Source organism: Pelodiscus sinensis, chromosome 2 (genome assembly GCF_052426305.1).
Source record: "Pelodiscus sinensis isolate ZL-2025 chromosome 2, ASM5242630v1, whole genome shotgun sequence".
In the NCBI taxonomy this organism is placed as follows: Eukaryota; Metazoa; Chordata; order Testudines; family Trionychidae; genus Pelodiscus; species Pelodiscus sinensis.
The window spans coordinates 149463808-149489853 of record NC_143053.1 but is presented as its reverse complement, the minus strand read 5'-3'; the positions used below and the strand labels follow the sequence as shown (position 1 = coordinate 149489853).

At 39.2% G+C, this 26046-nt stretch overlaps 1 protein-coding gene across 5 annotated transcripts in view; it reads left to right on the top strand.

The window, feature by feature from the left end:
• Positions 1-26039, top strand: part of NR4A3 (nuclear receptor subfamily 4 group A member 3) — a 31531-nt gene extending 5492 nt beyond the window's left edge. For 4 of the 5 annotated variants that reach the window (XM_089776477.1, XM_075921596.2, XM_075921594.2 and 1 more), the window contains 6 exons: positions 1007-1905; positions 4572-4701; positions 5435-5607; positions 11728-11927; positions 13104-13282; positions 22965-26039. In XM_089776477.1, coding sequence (XP_089632603.1) covers positions 1009-1905; positions 4572-4701; positions 5435-5607; positions 11728-11927; positions 13104-13282; positions 22965-23227 — 1842 coding nt within the window. In that variant the 5' untranslated portion in view covers positions 1007-1008 and the 3' untranslated portion in view covers positions 23228-26039. Of the gene's footprint in view, positions 1-585; positions 1906-4571; positions 4702-5434; positions 5608-11727; positions 11928-13103; positions 13283-22964 lie in introns of those variants that run through there. The other variant, XM_075921593.2, reaches the window with a different exon arrangement.
• The last annotated feature ends 7 nt before the right edge of the window (positions 26040-26046 follow it).

Below are 26046 nucleotides of genomic sequence, written 5' to 3'. Positions count from 1 at the left end.
GAAAATAAATTTTAAAACCCAACTCCTTATGTTACTAAAGTGATCTTTTTTAGGTATGAGTGAACTTTCATGATGCAACGTAAAAAAAATACAGTTGTACTTTTAATCTCAGCCTAGGTCTTCTATTACTATCAGGATAGAAATACAGTGTACTTTTGCCTTTACATTTAAAAAAATGTTAGGGTCTATTGTGCCATCTTTTTTTTAGCAGTTTTCCCCATAATGGGGAGTTCTTAAAAGTGAATGGTAAGATATTACCCTTAATTATGTTGTGATCAGAAATACAGTAAGTGGGCCCTACGTCAAGTAAGAAGTATCTATTTTCACAGCTTCTCAGTAATAGATACAGTGATTTCATTTGTGACTTTGATGTGCACTATGGACTGTGTGTGTGCATGACAAACACATTGTCTATAGTACACATAAAAAACAACTGAAATCACTGTATCTGTTACTGAGAAACTCTGAAAATTATATATATATATATATATATATATATATATATATATGTGTGTGTGTGTGTGTGTATATATATATATATATATACACACACACACACACACACACACGATAGTGTGGTTTTTTCTTTATGAAAATTTTATGGCATAATTGCATGCATTTCGAGGTAGAGTTAGGGCCAAATACTGTTTTCATGCTTGTTTAATTCTCACTGACATCTGCGTCTATTAGGCAGCAGATCTAGAGCAGTTAGAGCCAACTTGTGCTCTCACATACACCAGTGTAAATTTGGGGTAAGTCCATTGATTTCTACCAATGTCACTGAGAGCAGCTCTGTATATTGCTAATATATAGCTCTTCTCAAAGACCGAATGTTCTGAGGAAATGTATAACTCCCACTTTCTGACAGTGATTGTCTAATTTTGCTCTGAAATGCAGGAAATCACCATAAAAGTCTGAGAGAGATATAAGTGATGATCCCAAGTGGCAGCTGAAGTGTAGTAGTAGTAGTTGTTGTTGTTGTTAATGGCCCCTTTTGCCCTTGCAGATATGCCCTGTGTGCAAGCCCAATATAGCCCTTCACCTCCTGGTTCGAGTTATGCAGCTCAGACCTACGCATATGGCTCAGAGTACAGCTCAGAGATCATGAATCCTGACTATGCCAAACTGACCATGGACCTGAGCAGCACTGAAATTACTGCCACCGCCACCACCTCCCTGCCCAGCTTCAGCACCTTCATGGAGGGTTACTCTGGCAGCTATGAGCTCAAGCCCTCCTGCCTGTACCAAATGCAATCTGCCTCCTCTTCCTCCAACCAGAGGCCCCTCATAAAAATGGAAGACAGCCGGCTACATAGTTACCACTCCTCACTGCCGCCCTCCACAGATGAAGGGATGCCCAGCACCTCCATGTACTTCAAGCAGTCCCCGCCTTCTACGCCCACCACCCCTGGATTTCCTTCTCACCAGGCCTCCATGTGGGATGAACCCCCCCATCCACTGCAGCCTGCACAGACCTGCATGGCCTCCAGCCACCTGATGGACTCTGCCCCTATGAAGACTGTGCCCCCCCGCTTCCCGCTCTTCCACTTCAAGCACTCGCCGCCCCACACGCCTGCAGCTGGTGCCCACATGTGCTATGACCCTGCTGCCCTGAGCCTGCCTCTGGGATCTGATAGACCCACTGCCAGTCAAGCCACTATGGAGAACCATCCTTATGGGCTCCCCCTGGCCAAAAGAGCAGCCGCCTTAACCTTCTCGCCACTGGGCCTCAACGCAGCCACTTCCAGCATGTTGGGTGAGAGCAGTAGCAGCAGCAGTGGCCTCCCTTCCCCGCCCAGCAGGAGCTCCTCATCTGGAGAAGGCACTTGTGCCGTATGCGGGGACAACGCTGCCTGCCAACACTATGGGGTACGGACGTGTGAGGGTTGCAAGGGCTTCTTCAAGGTGAGAACCATATACTCTTATACACGTCAGCCCTCCCATCTCAAGTCAGCCCCATACCAGTCATGCTAAGTGTCGACCGACTGCATCGGTTGTTGTTCTTGTTGATCAGTTCAACCAGAAAAGTGAGGCTGATTTTGTGTATATTCGAGTGAAAACCTGCCATTTTGGTAGTCGGTTGGGGCAGGGTACACAGGCTAGTCATACTAACAAAATCATACCCTCCATAGGGTGCAGTGTAGAAATTGGGCTAGTTCTTAGCCAACGTTTCAGGGTGTGGCTACATGGTATGGTAGTCTGCACCAGAGGGGTGTAAATTCTAGTGTACATTAATGTGTCTCGCACTAACTAGCCTGTGGGACCCTGCTGCCATGCACTAAAAGTTTCCTAGTGTATGTTAATGTCATTCTGGCTGTTTCAAAAAGGACTAAGTTAATGCTTGCTATGGAACAGTCAGTGGGTGCCAGCGAGGGTCTGCATGTGCCAGTCTGTGCGCAACATGCTAGTGTGCCCTAGAATTTACACCGCTGGGGTGTGAACTAACACTTTGTAGATAAGGTCTGAGCTGGGTGAAACAATGAAGCTAAACTGATGTACATCAGCCTAGTATTTGGCCCACTAATGTCTTTCTACCAAATGCATGGCAACAGTTTCAGGAGCTTCTCTTAAAATAAATCTAGCTACGTTTATTTTGCTTTCAGCAAATTGGCCTTTACTGAGTCATTCAGATTAATTACATATTTTTTAAACAAAACATGAAATACAGGTGTTGTGATAGACATCTGGTCATACAGCTAGTAGTAACAGTGAAAAGTGTAATCTCCCCCCGTAGGGTAATACAAATACTTGTAGGTTTAAGGACAAGCCAAGGAAGCTATTGAGTCAATGTATGTTATAAAACAGAACATTTGTCATGCTAGGAAGTTGCTACTTGACTGCAACTATTTAGTTTAGAAAACAGTGAATTTTAATCTGTGAAAGGTATGAAGTAGTGGGATGACTAAGCACTGTACAGAGTCTCAGTATTAGCTGAGAGACTAACAGAGAAGGTTTTGGGGCCAGATAATACATAATAGATTCAGTATGAAGAAACTCTGTTTATGCTTTCTGGGTTTGTGTATTTTTTGTTTGTTTTTAATGATAGGTTTTAGTTTTTAGATTTTTTTTTCTACAGATGGTATGTACGGTTTCAGTTTACTCTTATAAATGGCATGTTTAAATTTAGAGCTTGGGACATATCTTAGGGTTTGATCTATTAGTATCAAGGTTGAAGGGTTGATTTAGTTAATTTCTTTCTGTAAAGATTAGAGACATACTCCTGTTGAAGTTAATGGGAGTTTTTCCATTGGCATTGATAGAAGCTGAAAGTTTAAAGCATTTTTATTGGACTTACTATTAGTAACATTACTCAATGATAATATTTTTATAATATAATACAATACATTTATCTATTGCAATCCTCAGTTGTTTGGGTAGAATTAGAATAGTTAGCAAAAAATCATCTGGGAGAATGAGCTATTAAGGTCCTGTTCCTGCTTCTGTGGAAATCAATGGCAAAACTGCTGTGACTTTATTTGGGAACAGGATTGGGCCCTAAATTTGCAAAATGATTTTACAAGTCTAACATGTAATTTGCAGGTTAAGAGATGAATGATTTAATGTGTTTCTTTTTTTTTTTTTTACTTGTGATCTTCTCTTTTAGTGCGCTAGGAACACAAATTGTGATAGAAATAACATCTTTCTGCATAATTCCATATTAATGAAAGATTTCATTTATAATGTCACAGTAATTATTAGATATATTGTTACTGCTTTTAATTTTTCTATTAAATGCTCATTTATGGTGAAATTGAGTTACTTTATTTCAGTACCATTGATTTTAAATATTAAAACATTTTAAATTGTTTATACCAATATCTGTTTTATTCTTTTTCTAGTATTAATTTACTTTTATAAAATTTGAGTTGTCTAATAGCTTTCAAAATTATTTGATATAATATAAATGAAGGATTTTAAAAATAAATTGGCCAGCATCTTCTCCAAACATTTGTTCTATAGCTAAGCAAGTATTGGTACAATATAACTCAATTAATGTTATCCAAAATAAGTTATTTTTCCATGTGAGTTAACTAAATTGTGGAAGGTTGGGAGTGCCGGGGAGGTTAGTTTGGTTTGGTTTGGTTTATGTAGTTTTTATTTAATCTGTGCTGATTTTAATGGCTAGCAAAACCAGTTATTGTGATATTTGACTAACAACAGTGATAGCAGGAGAAGTACATACCAGATCATTTTGATTCTATTTTAATAAGGTCAGTAATAATCAGGGGAATGAACCAAGTAGAAAATTGTTCCCAAAGGGATATTAAAAGCGGAGATAATCTAATCCCCAAAGGTAGATGCGATGACCTGGTAATTTCAGATATGATTTTATCATTCAAAGTTGGCTGTCTCCTGAGACTTGCTTCAGAACAATCCTAGACAATTTTCATTGTCAGCAGCTAACACCAATAAAACTGTTTTTCCTGCAGGCTAGTGTGTTAGGAAATTAATTTTATCTAATTATACAAATTGCACTGTCGCTTTTCACATTGTAATTAAAATACATCTTGTCAGGTCCTTGCTCATTCAAGAAACTATCAGTTGACTATTTCTGTGTTGCATTTTCTCAGAGAACAGTTCAGAAAAATGCAAAATATGTTTGTTTGGCAAATAAAAACTGTCCAGTGGATAAGAGACGTCGTAACAGATGCCAGTATTGCCGCTTTCAGAAGTGTCTCAGTGTCGGCATGGTTAAAGAAGGTAAGGAACGTGTGCTATCATAAGCACACGTATCTGAGTATTACATTTGCTTATGTCCAAATACATAGATTTAATTTTTATGAGGAATTTTATAATGGTAGGCTTTCTAGTTTACTCATCCCCAGAGTGTGGGTATATGCAATATATGTAGCTTTAAAAAAAAAAAACTATTCCTGGTATTAGGTTTATAATGTCTGGATTCTCTAGAACCACACGTTCAAAAACAGCAAAGTCATCAGAGGATGAATTTTTTTCCCATCAATCCTGGCCAAAGTTCCTCCTCTTTTTTCTACTGTACAGTGTGCTGTACTGCAGTTGGCTGCCACCTCACAGAGGGGCTACAATACGTTGTGTCCTGTGTGCCTTTACATTAGGCACTAGACTGTTCCTGTGGAATTAAATATAAGGTTTGCCATTGATTGGAATGGAGCCAGGATTGAATTCATAGGCCCCAATCCTGCAAGTTCTTAAGTATGTGAGTAGTCCGATCAATGGGAGAACTCACATGAATAAGCATTTTCAGGATCAGGCCCATAGCATGGGACATGTTATCACTTATATCTCTGCAATTAAAGATGGCAGCATTGTCTGTCTAGCGAGCTAACTACCTAAATGGAGACGTATTATGTTTTTTGCTGGAATAATCATAAATAAGAACTCACCTGGGACTCATCTGTGGTTGAAGCTGCTTGGTGATGTTTTTGTGGACTGATTTTTGTTCTTCTTTAATCAGTTGTCCGTACTGATAGCCTGAAAGGAAGAAGAGGTCGGCTGCCTTCCAAACCAAAGAGCCCTTTACAGCAGGAACCTTCCCAGCCCTCCCCACCTTCTCCTCCAATCAGTATGATGAATGCCTTGGTCCGTGCTTTAACTGACTCCACTCCCAGAGAACTTGATTATTCAAGAGTATGTTTTATGATTTTTTGCATAGAAAAAATTACTACATTGTATTTTTTTAATTTAAAAATCAGTATATTTGAAATGAGAGAAAACTGTAAAACCCAGTGCCCTATTCTGGTGTGTTGGCAATGACTTAAATGGAGCTTCATTGGAAATTATTTTGGCCTCTATTTGTTGTGATAGAGTTTAAGACACGATACTATCTGCACCCACAGGTGTGGTAAAGCAAGTATACATAGATAAATAGGACATTGATCCAGCAACAGACTGTGCCCAGAGCCCCCTGATCTCAAAGGGACTAGGGTCAAACTCTGGGATGTGCCCCTATGCAGTCAATTGTAGGATTTATTGTAACCAATTATAGGTATTAACTGTAATTTCCAGTTTGGAAAACCTAATAATAATACCTAGCTCTTAAACTATGTGTTTCATCAGTAGGTTTCATAGCACATTACAAAGGAGGTTATTGAAACAAATAGGCAATTTAGGACCTGGTTCTGCTCCAGTTAAAAATCAATAGGAGTTTTGCCATCGTTTTCAGTGGGAGCAGGATTGGACCATTGCATAATATGATGCATATTATATTTAAGGAATAAATTTTAATGATACTGACCTCCTTTGTGATTGCTTGGAGACTCACAGATGAAAAGCACTATATGAAAGCTAGTTACTATTATTATTTTATTTTTTATTTATTAATTCAAGTCTGTCAAATAGTCCTTTAAATAACACTAAAAAATATAATTGATCAAGCAAAGAAATCTCAAAATTTATTAGATTTTTATAACCTTATTTTATATAATATATTTATTTAATTTAAAAATTGCTGAGGTATTTTGTCATCTATTGCAGAAAATAGGCTATAGCACACATGGAATTACTGAAATATATTACTGAACATCTAAAACAAAGAAAAAATAAATATGTGGAAAATCATGAACAAATCCCTTTATCTTTATTAAATGTTATTAAATATAGAATTGGTTTGACTTTGTATCAAAACAACATCCATCACTCTATGCAGACAATTCATCATTTGGTATTAAGAAGATATATTCTATTTTATATTTACTAATAACCTTTTTATATCTTTGTAATTATATTGACATGCTTTAATAATCATAGGCACATTATAGATCTTTGCTACAGTCTAATCTATAGTTACCTATAGATTTATTTTTACTATGTTTATTAAGCACCCACTTTATATTTTTGTCTAATGATTTTAATGGGAGAATGTATTGGGTATATTTTCATTTATTTCAATTTTCCAAAAGTTAAAATTAGGGCCTAAACTTATAAACTTTTATGCATGCAAATAACTTTACTCATGTACATTGTCCTACTGAATTAAATGGAATTACTAATGTGAGTAGAGTTATATATGCAGAATTGAGCCCCTAGATGTGTACTGATAGATGTTTAGAGTTTTGACATTGACAAAAATCCAATGAAAATTGTGTATTTTTATGGAATTTTTTTAAAATTTACAGTGACTATTTCACTTCATAAAAAAATAGTATGTACATTGAAGTGGTTAATATTTTTTATGATCATGTACAATTTTATTGGAAGTCTATGGAAAACTACACAGTTGATGTTAAATTAGTTTATGCTTCATAACTAAATGATTCTTTTGTGTCTGCTTAGTTTCTGGTAAGATTTGATACCCTAATTTTACTTTAGAGTAAAATATAATACTTGGTAGTGCTTAGTAGCTCTTTTTAAGCTGAGTAGCTCAATGCTCTTAAGCCTCCCAAAATAAATTAACAAATTCTGTTTTTGTACATATTCTGCATAATTTTAAGCAATGAGAGTGAACATGAAAACTGTAAATCAACTGATATTAATGGAATGGTATATGTAGTAAATACATGTACTTACAAAACTATTTTCATGAATTCTGTGGCTGAGCAGAGTAAATATAGGTATGTCCAGTAACATACTAATTCTACAATACATTACATAAGGTTGGTCCCAGTGCATGGGTGGAGGGAAACTCACAAGCAATACATTTCAGGAATAGGCCTTAATTTTTCAAATGTCTGGCATATTGTAAACTAATAATATTGTCTTGCTTGCCATAAGAAAATAGTAATAAAAACCTCAATACAAGAGTTTGTTAAAAAAATCAATACATTGCACAAACAAAATCCAAGCAATCATATAACCCTGGGATGTTAAAATAAATCTTATTTGAATATTTTCTATTCAGAACATTGCTACTCTTCATTTCAGAGTTGGTTTTAATTTACCAGTCCACAGTAATAGAATATTTAGATATTTGATTTCAGAAACAATTACTGGGAAGATTGTTTTATAATTCATTAAAGGCCAAAGGCCATATTCTGGTCTCACCCTTGTTTCACTGTTGTAATTCCATGAGGTTCAGATTTATACTGTGTAAAGTGACAGGAGAATCAAGCGCCAAATCTAGCACTCCTTATCCAGGCAGCATTCCCATCAACTTCAATAAGAATTTTGCCTGATTAAAGATAGAGTAGGGCAGTAATCTGTATTTATAATAATCCCTCTGCTTTTATAGAGGCCAGAAATTAAACAAATGCCAGGGTCACAATGCAGATGCACTAAAAGAGTATAATTGATTCTTCTTTTGAAACCTAAGGAAGCCCTCTCCACGTTTTTGTAACTGTGCATGCTTCGTGAGGTGTGACATAAGCAGGAAGGAGTGAACCATTATGTGCAGCATTGGATTTTTATATCCTACATAAAATAATGCTGCTGTACACTGGAGCTCCCCTTAGGGAAAATCTTGACAGCAATCACAGGGAAGGTTCCCTGGAGAGCTCTGTTCGTAAATGAGCCATGTCCTAAGGGCCAGGAGAAGGTCCCCTCTTCTGACTTTCTGTCAGAGTGCCTCATAGCGGTGTGTAGGACTGAGATAAACACCAGGAGGGCTCTCTCTTCTTTCTAATGGCCTCTTGACTGAGCCAGGCCTGCAAGTAGTTGTATGTAGGAGGGAGATAAACACCAGCCCACTTCCCATGGGTTGATTGTTGGGTTTTCCCAGTGTAGGGAATGATTTGTGTGTAATTTAGGACTGTAGAATTTGGCCCATTTTGTGTCATCTGTTTTTTGGTAAAATGTGAACGTTTCTAGTAACGAATGGCATACTCTAGCAGTGACTAACCACTCAAATGCAGGAAATACAGTTTTTGTCATTCTACTTATCATGCTCCCATGGGCTGGATTAAGTTACTAGAATTAGGAAAACAAATCTAAATAAGAAATATGCATAGCTATTAACATATATTCAATTTAATAAACCTGCTTCTATTGCGTAACACAAAAATGTTCACATTAGTTATAAAATGGTAACATTACGTGCTGTTGTTATCAGTAGGTCAAAGTAATATGTTCAAGGAGTACTTTAAAAATACTGGGCCATATTTATCTCTACTTGCTTCAAATGAGCTACCCATGGGATGACTTTAGAACAGTATATATATTTTTCCTTTTTCTGGTTTCTATGGTTCAGAGCATTCCTTGCCTCAGAAACACCTGTGCAAAGGGGAGGAATTTTCATCAGGTCATTCTGTTTGACCCCATGGATTGAATGTGCCATAGTTCAATGCCCACACAGTTGAGCAGGTCTCCTTAGGGACAAACAGGAGGTGATGAGGCTCTCTCTATTCCATATTGGCCCTGGGGCTCTCTGGCTTTGTCTCCAAATCTCCATTAAATGGGGGCTCCTGATAGGAAGGGCTCTGCAGAAAGGTTAATACAGCCTGGAGGTGTGTTACCTTTTCTGAGCAATATGTGTGGGGCTGGTGGGTGCTTGTGTAACCCACACACACACTTGCCCTCCCTCAAATCAGGTCCACCTGTTCCTTGCCCCACACCCATCCCCTCACCTTGTGTGGATACAGGGTGTACCACAAAAGTTGCTACCCTACAAAATTTTCACATGGGATGGAGGGATCCACGTATAAAGGATTCCCTATGTGCAGAGGTCTTGGTGCAGGACCTGGCTATAGGAGAAGAGAGATGTTTTTCTTACCCAGGAACCATGACAAAGAACATCCAAAAATGCATGATATCATTCAGCATTTTGGAGGTACTTGGGTGCTGGTGCATTTTAGTGAAGATTTCTCATGAGTCTCAAGTAACTGTCCAGTCAGTCCCTCCCCTCCAATCTCATTTTGCTTTTGAGAATTTGTGCAGCTTGTTCAGTTGCACTTCTTATTTTCTAATCACTTGTGGCCTACCCTGTAGCCTACTAACCAGGTATCCTGCTATATGGCCAAAATTGTAGGTAGATGTACATTGTTGTTTATATTGGAGGGATGAGTCTTGTAATAACTAGCAAACAGGCTGACCGCACACAGGAGTTAGATGGCATGCCCAGAGGGAAAATATAGCAATTTGATGTGACCCCATGGCACCACATACCCTCCAGCTCCTCCTCCTCAGCACAGCCTGGGAACTGATGCTCTGGGCAGCATGCTCTCCTTGAATTCCGATGTCACGGATGAGCCAGATTAATTTGCCCTGCTAGCCGGAGTCAAATCCAAATCCCAGCACCCGATCTGAGCATCAGGGCCAAGTACTGGGAAGATGCACAGGGGACCCATGGTGGCAGTGAAATCATCCTCTGTCCTATCCCTCTCCAGGCCATGAAGAAGCAACATAGACAGTCCACAAAGGCTTGAGTAGCCTCTGTTCCCACTTGCTCATTCCCATCCCTCTTCATGGGGGGAGAACCAAAGTCATGTACAAAGTAATGTACATGCCCTGCACAGCCCGACCCCTTTTCCTCAATCCTGCATCTTCCTGTTTGCAATGTGGTATGTGCCTCCTTACCCCCCCTCCCTCCATAGCTGCAGGGGCAGGATTTTTCTCCATATGAACTTCATCAGAGGGATTCACATGGGCTTTTATCACAGGGGGAGGCAATGGGAGCACAGGATGAGAAATCAACCTGCAGATAATGCTGGGTTGAGCAGACGGGAATTACCCCCACCCATGGCAGAGTTATGCAGGTTTCCAGTATCACTTCTTGTGTATCTCCAACCTATCCATGCTTCTGAGACTATTCATCTTCCTTATTCTATATCATCAGTGAACCTGCTTCCCTTAGGGGAGTATGAAGTGGAGAAGAACTACTCACCCTAGGGTCCCTCTTTGCACCTTCCCCCTCTCTATCCTCTGTCAGCTGTGGATATCTCACTAGCTACCTTTTTCTTCTTCTTCTTTTTTTTTTTTTTTTTTTTGAGCAGGAGGGTAGTGAGACATTGTTTGCACTAAATCCCTCCCAGTGTGGGGGAGAAAGTGGAGAGGAAGTTGTTATAGCCTTGGAGTAAATTCCATGCCCATCTCTCCCCACTCAGGAAACCAGCAGCAGTTCTCAGACACAGGAATAGGCCTCACCATTCTGGATGTGTTCCACGTCACAGAGAGAGTGTAGGGCCAGGGGTAGACCCTGAGCATAAGATTTTGAATTCAGAAGTCAGAAGTGATAGTGAGGAAGGAGCTGCAGTCTGTTGGCAGGCCATGGGAAAGTTAAGGAAGCTAGGGTTATTGGAAACATTGGTCATGTCAACACGATGATGTATTCTTTGCCTAGTCTTAAAAATTGTTTGGCTCAAATAATGAGGTCATTTTGGCCAATTATTTTACTTTGAACCAATTTTTTATTCGAATGGATTGATGCTGTATATGTCCAATAATAAAAAAGATTTATCCCACATCTCCTTGCTAAAGAGTGATTTGAGAGGTTCTGGAGAAAATCTGCATTTACAATACACTGAGCTAAATTCATAAGTGGGAAATTTAAAAATTGCGATATGTTTAATAGAATTTTTATATCCTTCTAGTTTTACAAGTTATTCCCCCTCCCTCAATTTCTAATTCCATTGACTAATAACATATAGATAAAGGCCAAATTTGGTATTCTATAAAATGCCTGATTTCTATAAATGCATATAGTTATAGATTTTCTAGGGCTACCTATATTAAAAGAAAAACATGTATGTATTACATAAAATAACCTACTGTCTTTTCCATTGAGGGTCTCTCAGAAATCATTCTTGAGCAGACAGCATTGTCTGTATTGTGACATTCTTTAAAAATGCATAATATTACTTTCTGTGGCTTTCATTTTAGTACTGTTCCACTGACCAGGCTGCTGCAGGCACAGATGCAGAACATGTACAACAGTTCTATAATCTTCTGACTGCCTCCATTGACATATCCAGGGGCTGGGCGGAAAAAATTCCAGGATTTACTGATCTCCCAAAGGAAGATCAGACGTTACTCATAGAATCAGCTTTTTTGGAGCTGTTTGTACTAAGACTCTCCATCAGGTAATTGCTTGTGATTGAAAATAATCCCATATTAAATTGACGTGAAAAATTATTGAATTTTTAAGTAGAGCAGTAGCTTTACTTCTGTCATTGGTGAAAGCAGCCAAAAAGAAGCAGCAACAAAAGACATGAATCCACAAAATATCATGTTCAATTTGTTATTCAGAAGAAGATAAATGAGAAAATAATGTAGAAAAATGGAATAATGTTATTCTCACTAACATGCTTCCATTTATTGGATTAACCACATCTTCTTTCCCCCTTTTAATCATAATTTATCCTTATTTACTTTTGAGTGAAGCTGTTTTATATTTGCCTACATGACCCGTAGACAAGCATTTGTAATGTAGTGATTTGAGGGTGGTTTTTTTTCTTTCACATACATGTCTTGAAATTCTGTTTTGGAAGGGGATAAAGGGACTTCAGAATCGTGTTCAGATTGTTTTTCTTCCTAATACCAAGTCATTTGATAGAGTGAGGTGCAATTCATCAGTTTGGCACTAGTTAAGGCATTGTACCTCAGATAGTTAGAGGGAAATCCCAGGATGGAGTTTTGAGTTATGCCCTTATTTCTTTAGGGTCAAAATGAACTATGTTTGTTTGCTTGCTTTTAACAGGGTTTTTTTCAGTGTTTGGTTGTAGTTTGACATGTACTGTCAATTTTTTACATCAGAGATTATCTGCCTTGAGTATTACAGTATATTCTCTTTGTGTACATTAGTTCATATGTTTTCTATTGTTTTGTCTATGTCACTTTTGAAACTTGTGAAATGTGAGGGAGGAAACAGTGAAGGTTACAGAATGAAAATAATCTTTGCTTTTTCATATTATTATTGTATTTCAGAACATACATGCTTTGTTTTCCTTAGGTTCAAACACAGAGTATTTAATGTAAAATGTATCTGTTGCTTGTGCCTTTGGCAGGACCAAAAATCTTAACTAATTAGACAGTCTATACCACATGCTACTGTTAACCTCAAGCTTATAACTCTACAAAGTAAGCAGTCATAGAAACTTGTATGTTGTATTTTCGCCTCAAGGAAGAACCATATTGTCAAACATGAATGCCCACATATGCCCCGTAATAATGTGTTAGATATTAAAGTATGCATATTTCAGTATTATATATAAATCTATTTGTAAAATAATGTGTATTTATTTTAAATTTTTTTCAAGATCTGATACTGCTGAAGATAAGTTTGTATTCTGCAATGGACTTGTGCTTCATAGACTTCAGTGCCTTCGAGGATTTGGGGAGTGGCTCGAGTCAATTAAAGACTTTTCATTAAATTTACAGAGCCTTAACCTTGATATCCCAGCCTTAGCATGCTTATCAGCTCTAAGTATGATCACAGGTAAGTGCTCTTTTGGTAACAGAAATCTTCAAACACCAGTACTGAATAGTTAGCATAGATATGAGCCTCTTTCCGTTGATTTTGCTATATTCCAGATGAGATGAGCTTGATTTTTGAACATTTGTAATGGCAATATTTGAAAGTGCTGGATGGCAATCGTGTATATTCATTCATTCATGCACGCATTCTCTCGCTCACTCCAGAAATGCCTATTAAAATGGAATCTGAATGACTCCCTCTTTCTCCATGGTTTTATGCTTTCTTGGAATATTCTCTAAAAAGGTGAATTAAATCTCAGACCAAATAGTGCACAGTATGTGTGTGTGCGTGCACACACACAATGGCAATTTTTCTGCATACTGTACACAAAAAACCATTTCATTCTCTCTGCTGCATAGGGCAAAGGAGATGAAACTACCGTAGTACAAATGTTTAGCATATCTGGCTAGTAAGCACAGAATGGGGACATTCTAAGCTATAAAACAAAATGTCTCTCTTCCTGAGATAGCAGAAGCCTTTTCCTTTAAATGTTGCAAATTGAAGCTTGTGTAGTTGGGGGAGGAGGGACATAGCTGGCTGAAGTGGAGAGAGATGGAGGTATATGTCCCTAACAGTCTTGTAGAAATACAACAGGAGTTGTGTTATTCAGAACAGCATTCATTTCCTGTCTTTCTGTTTAACTCCTCTGAGAGAGGATGATAGTATACAGATGCTGTTGGGTCTTCAATGATGACACAGCACCTCATTGTACCATGGCACCAAGGTGCAGGGGGCTGAATCTTTACAAAGATGCCCTGAGATCCACAGAAATGAAAATGGGTTTCCTCCCGATCTCAGGGCATCTGCAAAGTTTAAAGTTCTACTCCCTGTACCCTGACAGTGACACCATTCTTTCACCTTTGAAGAAATGATTCTCTGGAAACCTGAGGTGAAATCCTGGCTACTTTGAAGTCAATGGCAAAATTCCCATTGTCTTCAATAGTACCAGGGTTTCATCTTGAGAGTTTCTAGAGTACTTTTCCCTCCTGCAGCTGGGATGATTTAATGCATGCTAGTTTTCACTTCAGTGTTGGTTTCCTATGAAAATAATTTTCCTTTAAAAAAAAAATCAATGTATATTAATTTCATCATGGCTAAGAGAGATTTTTAGCTCATTTACACAGGTCTACATGCAGAATAACTTGGGTAGGGTTACTTTGCTTTACACTCATGTAAGAACTAGGCCCACCATGAATGAATTGGTACAGCAAGAAGAAAATGTCCTTAACCTTTTTTAATTCCTTTTCCCTAATTGAGACCCATTCCTAATTATTTTCCTTGAAATTTTGGGGATTTACTTAAAGGAATAAAACCTCATGCAAATTCCTGTGAACATGTGATACATTCTACTCAAACACTGTTTTATCATCATGTTGCTTGCTCATTCACAACCTGTTCAGTTGCTCTTGCATAAACAGGTAAAGATTGTCCTGTGGGTAAGTTGGCTCCACATAAAATATGTAATGAGAATAACTTTTAATTAATACAGTCCCATGTTTCTTACTTTTTCCAGTGATAAAATCCCTTTGGATATAAGCTGTATACTCTGTTTTGTTCGTCTTCTCAAAATCTCCAGACAAATGAAAGTAATCATTTCCTTTAAACGTGAAGAAATAACATTTCTCTCCCTACTGGTGCTGTGCTTCTTGTCAAACTTTGCCATTGTTTCCCCTTATATTTGTAGTGTCGTTTGAAACTGATACACATTTTTGTTTATTCTTTTTTCTTATGATGTTGGCATATTTACATTAATATGTTTGTAAGCATTTACCACAAGATGATGAGTAGTATAGAAAGGAGAGAGAGAGAGAGAGATGGTACAATAGAAGGAACACCACAAAATACTGTTTGAGCTACATAAGCAGTGTTGGTTATCTTCATTCTTATTATTTCTCAGTGATGGGGAATAGTTGTACAGCCTCTGCCCGACTTACGAACCAGTTACGGACTAAGCAATTGGTCGTGACTCGGTTTGTTCGTAAGTCAGACCCCATAGAGTTACACACGACCACGCTGTCCGCCATTTATGACAGCTTCAGTCGTAAAGGTGAGCAGTCGTAAGTTGACCGTTCACAACTCGGGGACTGTCTGTAATCTAGAGAACACTGTGGTTTAATACTCCTTGTTGTGGGATTTGCCTATGGAGAATGGCGTTACAGCTTTCCCCTTCAGCCTGGAGATGCCACTGCACATACTGTTTTGGGTCTGGTTTTAGGCCGCACCAACCTAGGAAAAGTCCCTGCACCATGTATCTAAGTAAACAGAAGGGCTTTTGAGACGGCTGCTTTACTTGTTCTGCCTGACCCCAAGAATGCTCTTCATGAATCAAACAAAGGCCAGTGCACTTGGGGGTGGAGGGAAGCAGTATGGTAGTCAGTGGGATGCTGAGAGCAGGAGTGAGCAGGGAAGTAGCAGGGGAGGTATTTGAGAGAATTAACATCTCCCCTGCGGGAGGGCAAGCAAAGAGGACAGTAAAAACAAGTACTAAAGTTAGAAAAGAGTTTCCTTCTCCCTGTCCACCTCCGTCCCCTGTGCTCCTAATGGTCAAACCCCTCCCCCCAATCCCATGGAAAGCCATTCCCCTTTGCCCAGACCCCCTAGTTTTACGCTGACCCCTGCCTTTTCCACAGTAAAATTAACCTGGACCATCCAAAGCCAGAAAACCCTCTCATCCTCACTTCTCTTGGTGATATCCCAGAACCCCCTTCACACCAGATTATCAAACCCTCCAGCTGCTCTCCCTGACCTTACTGCACTAAAGCAGCATCACATATATTGGCAGCCCAGCTGAGAGGCCATGCGTTCAGTGGAGCTAGATGAATGAACCCCGTCTGATCCTCCCAGCCACCGGGGAATACTCAGACTCCTGCTCCGCCGGCAGCTTTGCAGGATCAGGGGAGGCGAAGCCAGCAGCAGAGCATGCATAAAAGAGGAGGGGATCCAGTGCTGTCTTCAGAAACCCCAACCTAGCATCCACCTACACTCACCTCGCTTCAAGCTACCTCCCCAGCTACTCCCACCATACAGCAAGCACCCATTTATCCTCCAGACATCTAGCAGCTACTCATCCCAGCACTCCCAACCCTGCAGTTCTGACTTACCCCACCCAACCCTGCACCTTCCAGACACTCTCTGGTACCCGTGCCAGCACCCTTGCCTGCACCCTCAGTCATCCTTCTACCCATCCCAGCCAACCTGCTCACAGCTGACAACTTTTATACATCTCGGCTGTGTTTACACTGCACCCCTTTTCCGGAAAAGGGATGCAGATGAGACAAGTCGGAATTGCAAATGCAGCGGGGGATTTAAATATCCCCCACTGCATTTGCATGAACATGGCTGCCACTTTTTTCCAGCTCGGGGCTTTGCCAGAGAAAAGCGCCAGTCTAGACGGGATCTTTCAGAAAATAAAGCCTTTTCTGAAAGATCCCTTATTCCTCTTAAAATCAGGAATAAGGGATCTTTCAGAAAAGGCTTTATTTTCCGAAAGATCCCGTCTAGACTGGCGCTTTTCTCCGGCAAAGCCCCGAGCCGGAAAAAAGCAGCAGCCATGTTCATGCAAATGCAGCGGGGGATATTTAAATCCCCCGCTTTGTTTGCAATTCCGACTTGTCTCATCTGCATCCCTTTTCCGGAAAAGGGGTGCAGTGTAGACACAGCCCTCCAGCGGACAACTTTTATACACCCCCCCTCCTAATTTCCCCACAGTGGGGGTCAAAGCATGTTGATAAGATGGAACTTATGGTTACATGCAAAATATCTACAAATATGTAAATTGACCCATTAAATAATTTGCGTAATGTGATATGGAGACTGCAAAATATGAAGGGTGTTGCAAATGTACCGTCATTACTGAGAACTGAGATAAATTGAAAGGTATGCAGCAGCATGAAATATACAGTAAGAACTAAAAAGACAGAGGTTTGTAATGCATTAAATAGGTACATTATGTTGTTTAGGTAAATGTGCATGCACATGGTTTTTTTCTGTTTATTGGATGTTCTGGGCTTTGATGCAGAATCAAAGGCAGTGCGCTACAGACTCAATAGATCCCTTATGACATGTCATATGGTTATAATATTAGCCTTCAGCTAGATTAGAAGAACTAACATGTGGTCTGATGTAGGTGGGTTGCAAATAGTTAAGTCAAAACTCACAGTACCATAGTAGGTTGTTTTTTTTTTTTTATTGAAGGTGCTCCTTCAGGATCTTCCTCTCTCTGTCTCTGTTCTCCTTTTTACTTCCTTCAGTTACTTAGGCCGGGCTAGACACAAATTCCTCCATAGCATGTCACCACTGCTCTGAGCATCAGCCAGAAGAGAGTAATTAGAAAACAGTGAAAGATACTCTTCCTACATCCCCAGGCGAGCAAGAAATAAGGTTTATGCTGTTCTGGTTTTTTGAATCACTTACTCTCAAGAACTTGAAATGTGGGATCCAGAGGTCTAAAGAACCATTTGAAACTTAAGTAGAACAGTGCCAACATGGAAAGCACAGACACAGTAGGCCTAGAATTTCTTTCAGTTTTGCAAAAGGAAGGGCTTGTAAAAAGGGAACAGGAAATAAGATAATTATAGTGAAACTGGGTAAAACCCTAATTTTCAGTATAATTGTCCAGGAGGCCCTTTTTCAATCAGGGACATAGACTGTTGCATCTAGGATATTAATATGTCTCTAGAGGAATTAATTAAATGAGACCCAGATTGACTTAAATACAGAGCCACTTGTATATTCGCAGGGGGTGGTGATTTCTAGAGATGTATGCCTGCATCAAAGGATCAGTCCAGTCTTGTTATACACCAGCACTGTCAGGAGGAGTTAGGGAAAGTAGGCAAGGTGAGCCTGGAACTAGGCTTGTCATTTGGTGCCTGCAGAAGTGAAGCCCTCAGCAGATTTATAGCAAGGACTCACAGAAATCACCTGGGGTGATGTGCAGAAGGGTGTGAAAAAGAGTCTGTGTTCAACTATCTCAGGATTAACTGCGGGCTTTGCAGAGGTCTGGATGCTGAGTTTTTGAAAGTTCTACTGCTAATGAGTCATTTTCTTCAGGTTTATGGAGGCCAACCCCCACCATGAAATACCATTTTTGTTGCGAAACTGGGTGACAGCTCAGTTAACCAGGGTGATTCATAGGGCAGAGAAATCTTACTTTTCACCTGTTCTCACCTGCTCCACTGCTGCTGTAAGGAGGTCTGCATACAATAATATTTATTCACTTCCTCAGTTATTTAGCGAAAACCTCTTTTTTTGACTAGCCGTCCTTTTCAGGGTAAACCCTACCCTCTTTATTCACACATGTATTACAACTGAAGAGAATAAGCCTACCTGAGATCTATGTCAATGGCCACAATGCCACTGACATCAGTGGAGCTGCACCTGCTTACACCTGTTCCAGCTCCTATTGGAGTCAATGGCAGTACAGTGGGCTCCGGGTCTTAATGTGACCCAATGGGAGATGCACATGGGTCAAACAAGCAAGATCTGTCTCCCTCTACTTAGAGTTACATTAATGCTATTGCAATCTGATAAACTAATAGATAAAAGAACACCTTTGCTACATACACTGCATAAGTGGAGAGTTCAGCAAAGGTTTATTAAGTAGATACCATCTCAATAAATTATCTAGAAGCATACTGACAAGAATGGGCTGGGAGGAGCAATAGGGGCACTGCCATTACCAGTAGAGATGTAAAAGTATAACCGTTTAAACAGTTAACAAATAAGCTTCAGCTTATCAAGTTCCATTACAGTTACGTGCTGCTCCCCAGGAGCAGGGAGTTAAATGAATGCTGCAGAGCCAAAAATGCTTGTAACCATGTAACCCAGGTGCGGGGGAAAAGGGTCTCCACGGGATGGATTCGGCCCACCAAGCGGGTTGATCCAGCCTGCGGAGGCCCTGCTGTTCCCCCGCCCCGGGCCAACTAGGGCCTAGGGATGGGGGGTGCACATGAAGCTTCCTTCTGCGCTGTGAGCAGCATGCAGCACTTTGAAGCGCCGCACGCTGCTCACAGGACGGGAGGAGATGTCACACGTTCCTCAGCCCCCAAGCTCTGATTGACATGGGGGCAGGAGGAGTGTGCGAAGTTTCCTCCACCCTCCCCCCCACTTCCGCCCTGCGAGGAGCGCACAACACTTCAAAGTGCCGTACACTTGCGCAGGGTGGGTGCAGGGCGAGGGAAGCTTCGCACAGCTCCCCCACCCCGAGGCCAGTCAGGACTTGGGGGCGGGGGAGCACATGACATCTCCTTCCACCCTGCGAGCAGCACGTGGCACTTTGAAGTGCTATGTGCTCCTCACAGGGCAAGAGGAGGCTTCGCGGGCTCCTCACACCCCCAGGCCAATCAGGGCCTAGGGGCGAGGGAGTGTGTGAAGCCTCTCCCTGCCCTGCCAAGGGCATGGGTGCCTAGTGGGAAGGGAGGGCAAAAGGGCTTCCCCACCCCCAGACTCCAATTATGGTCTGGGGGTGGGGAAGCCCAGAAGCATTCTGGCCCTGCCCCTTCCAGATTAGGTCCTGCCCCAAATTTTTGAAGTGGCCCTCAGCCAAAAATTATTGTCCACCCTGATGTAACCACTAGAATTCTTAGTGATTACACTGTTACCTTTTTGCACAACTTTTTACATTCCTAATTACCAGGGTAGAGCCTGCGTGTCTAGCCTTGGTTTCCCAAAGACCCACCAGGTTCAGGATGGGCTTTAGGGTGAGTGGGAAGCAAATCATTCCCTCTGGTGGGACAATATTAGTTGATTTTCATAAAGAATTTATTGTGGAGATTTTTGAATGGATAGTTTGATCTCATGGCTTTTTATCCTGAAGAAGATAATCTGGTGATTTAGTTATTTGCAGCCCTTCCCTTTAAGCAAAGTGATGGTGTCATGTACCACAGCATTTTAAGGCCAGACCTTTTTTCAAAAGTGATACACACAACAAAGCTCTTTATTTGGATAGAAAATATCCTTCAGACTTGCTCCATTGTGTCACCAGTAGATTGACCTGAACATATAGGACGAAATCTTGGCTATGTTGAAATTAATGGGAGTTTTGCCTATGGATTTCACCCTTCCTGTAGTATATGAAATCCTATCAATTATTTAGAGACAGTTTTGATACTGTGGCACAACAAAGTAGACTAAGGATGGAACATGCCTTAATTCTGAAATTTCCTTGGTTTTGCTTTTAAAGTTAGGCCAGTAACACCTTTAACATAACATTTAGACATTTCATATCACAGCTAATCAACAAGACACACTTTGATAATGAAACACGTTAAATCTTGTCAGTGTAATAAGTATATTAAAGACCAAAATTGAAGGTTTAGTCCTAATTTAGATTCAAATATTTCGAGATTTGGGAAATAAATGCCTGTGGCCTAGATCCTCAGAGGGATGTTGGTGACTAAATACCTTTCTGGCCGTATGTGCTCAGGCCAGTAGTTGATTTTTCAAACTCTGCAACAATGCACAGAGTAATGGGATAGGTTTACAACATCTCCACTGTACTACATAGTTATTTATTTTTAAAGTCAGCCTGTGGATCTGTTTAAGTATACCAGCTCTCTAGACCTATAAATATGTCTTCACTAACACTGCTAAAATACAACCTCAGTGCAGATTAAAAGGTGGGAGCACTTCAAAGATTTAGAGATGAATTTTATGTTCCACCAAATTTCCCAGAAGACTTGGGCCAAACATACCTCACAGATTTTTAAATTTTTATAAAATATGTAGTCACTGTGTACTTTAAATGGTAGCATCCATCTAAGTATTTACTCTAGGTGACCTATACAGTCATGCTTACATAATTACACTATACACAATTTACTGGAAATGTATTAAATATTCATTGACTCTTGTGTTTGAGTGTAAACAAGTCACTTCAAATATCAGGTTTTGAAATTCCTTGAAGGTGAAGAAGTTTGAAGCAGCGGTACTGCCTAGTTGAGTATTTTTCATGTATTTCTGACATGGAAAGCCAGATGGATGGTACAGGGCAGAGTATAGTAGCTTCTGGCCAAATGGTAACACCTGTGGGGCCTTATTCTGATCTCATACCAGCATAATTCAGGAGTTACCTCCTTTGAAATCAGTGGACATACACAAGTGTCAAAATGCAAAAATGAGAGGCTGATCAGGCCCATACATTTCTGTCTACTTTTATTGCTGTCTCCTCCATTTTTAATTAGTTTATCAAAAACATATATCCAGAGCAGTTACTACATAAAGAAAGTCAGGTGCATGGGCCCCCACAACACATATGTACGTACATGCATCTCTGAGAAGAGTGAGGAAGCCCAATAGAGCCTCTATACTTTCATTATTCTTAGTTTTGGGGGGCAAAGAAGAATGTGCTCCCTGCATTGGTTTCCCCTTTTTAGGGAGAGGAACAGAAGAAAGTGCCTCCTGACGGATCATTCTTTCTCATGGAGAATGGAAAAGAGGGGAAGAGAGATTGTAAGAATGGAGCACAATCTTGACCATAAGGATGGGAGTGGAAGGGGGCTACAGATAACTGCGAGTGCATTGAGCATCAATCTGTCACAGCTCTCCATTTTACACCCTCCCTCACCATTCTCCCATCATATTTGTTTGATTGGTTGCAGGCCTAACTATCTGCAGTATATTATGTTTGCTAGTTAATTTAATCTTTTTTTTTTCTTGCACCTTCCTGGCAATTATAATTGTATTTAAAACATGAAGGATGATAATGTTGCTTGTGAGGCAAATTCTTACATTTCTGCGCATTTGAAATTCAAAGACAAATTAAAATGCAGAACAGTTGTTTGAGATTATTGTTCAGAAACATGTTACAGACTGTATTTAATGAATCACAAATATGGAGCTTTCTCCTCAAGCTTAATGAACTGAGACTGTGTAACTTCACTGCACCATTTTAACAGAACATAAAGAAGAGGGAAAACCCCACTTTCTCTAGAAGTCATTGCTTGGGTTTTAAGAACTTCAGAAGTTTTTCATGATGGGTAACACAGTAGCTCTTTTACTTTGTGCGCTGGTTGTTCGAAGGTGGAAATCGTCGAATTCCAGAGATATTTTATCCCCGACCTTTTAGCAATAAAGAAAAGCTGTAGATTATCAAAGTAAAAAAAATGGGTTAGGTGCCTTTGGTTTCTTGTAAGAGTGTCTGTAAATTCCTAGTGGAATTCCAGGCTTAGTGCAGAGGGAGCTGGCAGTGGATATTGATCTCCACTTGAATTCACTGAATAAATAATGGTTGCCATAGTTATTGAGCGTTCACAACTGGTAGGGAAGCGAGAAAATCTCCAAAACCCCTCCTGTGATCATTTTGCTATAAAATTGTCCAATTAATTTATGCCTTATATAATTTAAAATGTAGGTAAATATGTAGCTATCTTGGGTTTCTTATATTATAATTTACATTATAGTTGAAAGCCACTACTAAATATTTTGACTACTAACAAGAAAGGGCAATTATTACATTTTATTGCATGAAACAAGCTCAATCAATATTACATGGCATCCCCATTCTAATATATTATTATATACTTTTAAAATATATTCATTTTGATGGTTACAGTATTACCTAAATATAGATTGATATTTAGAATAAAGAGCACATGTATTCTCATAATGACACTGATTTGACTGTTCTTTTGCCATCCTTTTGCAGAACGACATGGATTAAAAGAACCAAAGAAAGTGGAAGAGCTATGCAACAAGATCACTAGCAGCTTAAAAGATCACTTAGCTTTCAGCTGCCAAAACAAAGGACAACCACTTGAGTCTGCAGAGCCTAAGGTACTGGGTGTTCTTGCTGACTTGCGTTCTCTCTGCACACTGGGACTGCAGCGCATCTTTTACCTGAAACTGGAAGATTTGGTGCCACCCCCTTCCATTATTGACAAGTTGTTTTTGGATACCCTACCTTTCTGAGTCTCAAATTACCCTCATGAAAAGCTAATGCCCACCAAATGGATTGTGACTTACTGCTTACATTTCTGCTCTCACTTAATAGAAAAGCAACTCCCGCCCTAAAATGAGGACTTTGTGGGCACTTTTTTCCTTGAAAAATAAAGGCCTAAAGTTTAATGGTTTACTGTTTGGGGTTGTGTTCTTGTTTTTGTTTATTTTTGTGTGATTTGGGATTTTTTATAAATTGCTAATAAGGCACTTTTGGACAATGCTATCCCAGCAGTAAAAGGTTAACATGACTGTTTAAAATCTATTGTGTAACACCTCGTCATATATGGGGAATGCAAACGTAGAAGCTGTGTTTGAAAACAAGAACAACAAGTAGTTGTTTGCCAGGGTAGTATGTGTTTTGTGATGATACCTTTAGCATACTTCCTGTATTAAGGGCACACATATTGGCACAAACTAAACAAAAGTTCACTTTTTTAACAAAGAACATCCAACTGAATATTTCATATAAATCAGATATAGCAAAATGACAATGGCTGTTAGCTCCCATGTTCAAGTGCAATTTTTTTAAAGTGCTGTCTTACTAAGTCTTGTTTATTAACTAATTTATTTTAATATGATAATAAAATGGAAGAAATCAAGTGAGAAGTTACATGCACTAACTTACACGACAAAGTTTCCCAAACTTGAATTGATGTAGTGTGACTTACTGACAAACTTATGTGGAAGACACAGGGACAATTTGTGATTCAGTTGAGCACTTGTTCCTTAAGTAAGGAAGTAGAAGTAAGTAGTGATTGGAACACACAGGGTCAGCATCAGGGATAGTTAAGTTTTAGAGTTCATCTAGGTAACAAGTTAGTAAACAGGCACAAGGTGGTTTTGAAGAACAAGCAAGTCTTGTAAAATAGTATGAATGTAAGAGCTAGGAAGGCTATAGTGAGCTGCGTTTAAACATTCCGTGTTCGTACTCCTTTTTTGTATGTTTATACTGTTAATGCCATATTAATATTAAATAATTTGTTGCATAGTGTCTTTATTTGTATAAACGTTTGTATGCATGGTATATTGTAATGGCTTTGCCTGTATTTATTGCAATGACTGCCAGCTCATGGGAGCCGTGTTACACAAAGTAACTAAATGGGGTGTTCACACTGACTCAGACACACCAGTTAGAGAACTATATATATAGATATAGATAAATCTATATCTATATCTATATATATAATATGTGCGTGCGTGTGTGTACATATATACATATATGTGTATATACATGGGTGTGTGGGGTTTTTTATTAACCATTTGTATATAAAATATCTGTCACTTCACGAGCAACGTTATTTTACAGTTTTTTTGCTGTGACTTTTAAGGCAGTACTGTTTAGCACTTTGATATTAAAATCTTGCTCATGTTTTGCTAAATTCAAATAATATTTACAGATTTTAGTTCTAAAAAACTTTATATGCACTGTACTAAGTCAAAATTTCGTTGATCATTTTGCTAAGAAAAATTTTTTGAATGTCAACCTGATATCACTGTATTTTTTGTTAGCTTTAAACATTCTAGCCTTTTTGTCTTTTTTAAAACTATGCTGTTTATATGGAAATTAAATTATACTATCAAACAGATGCCAAATGAATTGCCTAATTGCTGCAACAGATAACCCAGATATCAAGTAATTGTACTATTTTCAAGTAGTCACCTGGTATTTTATCAATTATTATGTTTGGATGTGCTTTCATGAAAAATATTCTTCTATCAAGATTTCTAGTAGGGTCAATAGGAAAACAGACTTCTAATCATTATAGTCAATATTTCTAGTTTACCTGAAGATAATATTTGGAAACGTTTTGCTTTTAGTATTGACATTTAAGCTTATGTGCAAACATAATAGCTTAATTAAATATTAGAGAAACTAACGTTTGTTGTAGGTTGGTGTCACACGCCCGACCTGCAAGACAAATCTATTTTGACAGATTTTGACATTTTGTATATAATTTGTATCCATAAACGCGCACACGCACGCGCACACACACTAGCCATCCAAAAGTGTGCCTACTTCTATCTCCTTGTATAAAAGAAGATTCCTAAACACCTTTGAGAATCTGGGCCAAAGTCCCTAGAGAAATCATCTTTATTTCAGGACAAATTCTGTAAGCCGCTAAGCACCTTCAGTTCCAAGCTGAGGACTTTCAGCACTTAATAGGACCAGCCCTCAAAAAGTATTTTCACACATATCAGCATAGTTTTCTTTGGAGCAAGATACATTTATTAGGAAGCATGTTCTTGATGGTAGCAGGTCCAGAGCCCTATGTTAAACTTCATGTAGCCAGTGTGCTTCAGTTTTCCATAGATGTTCTTTACTGTGATACTCTCCATTGTCACGTAATCTGTTGACTATCCCTCACAGTTACTTAAATTCACAAAATTTATTTGCGCAGTATGATCAATGATGGATCCCGATAGCAAAAGAAAGAATTAAGGATTAACCTACTACTTTTCTTCAAGCTCTCTCAGTGTGAACATGCCTTTTTGCAGGCTGAATTCAGGAATATATCAGCTGTTAAAGGAGAGTGCCTTGCTTTTATTTCAGACAACAGAGTATTTCAAGTTTCTCTGCTCTTCTAACAGCAGTGTGGGGTGTTTTTTGTTTTATTTTGTTTTGGGATTTGGTTTTTTTTTTGGTAACTTGTGGGTTGAAAGAAATGCTATTGTACATATACAATGTAAATTAAAAACTATTAAATTGAATAACATTTTTTCAGAGGCCCCCGGTGTGTTTAATAAGTATGCTTAATTATGTTATAATCTGATGTGAATTTTTTTATCAT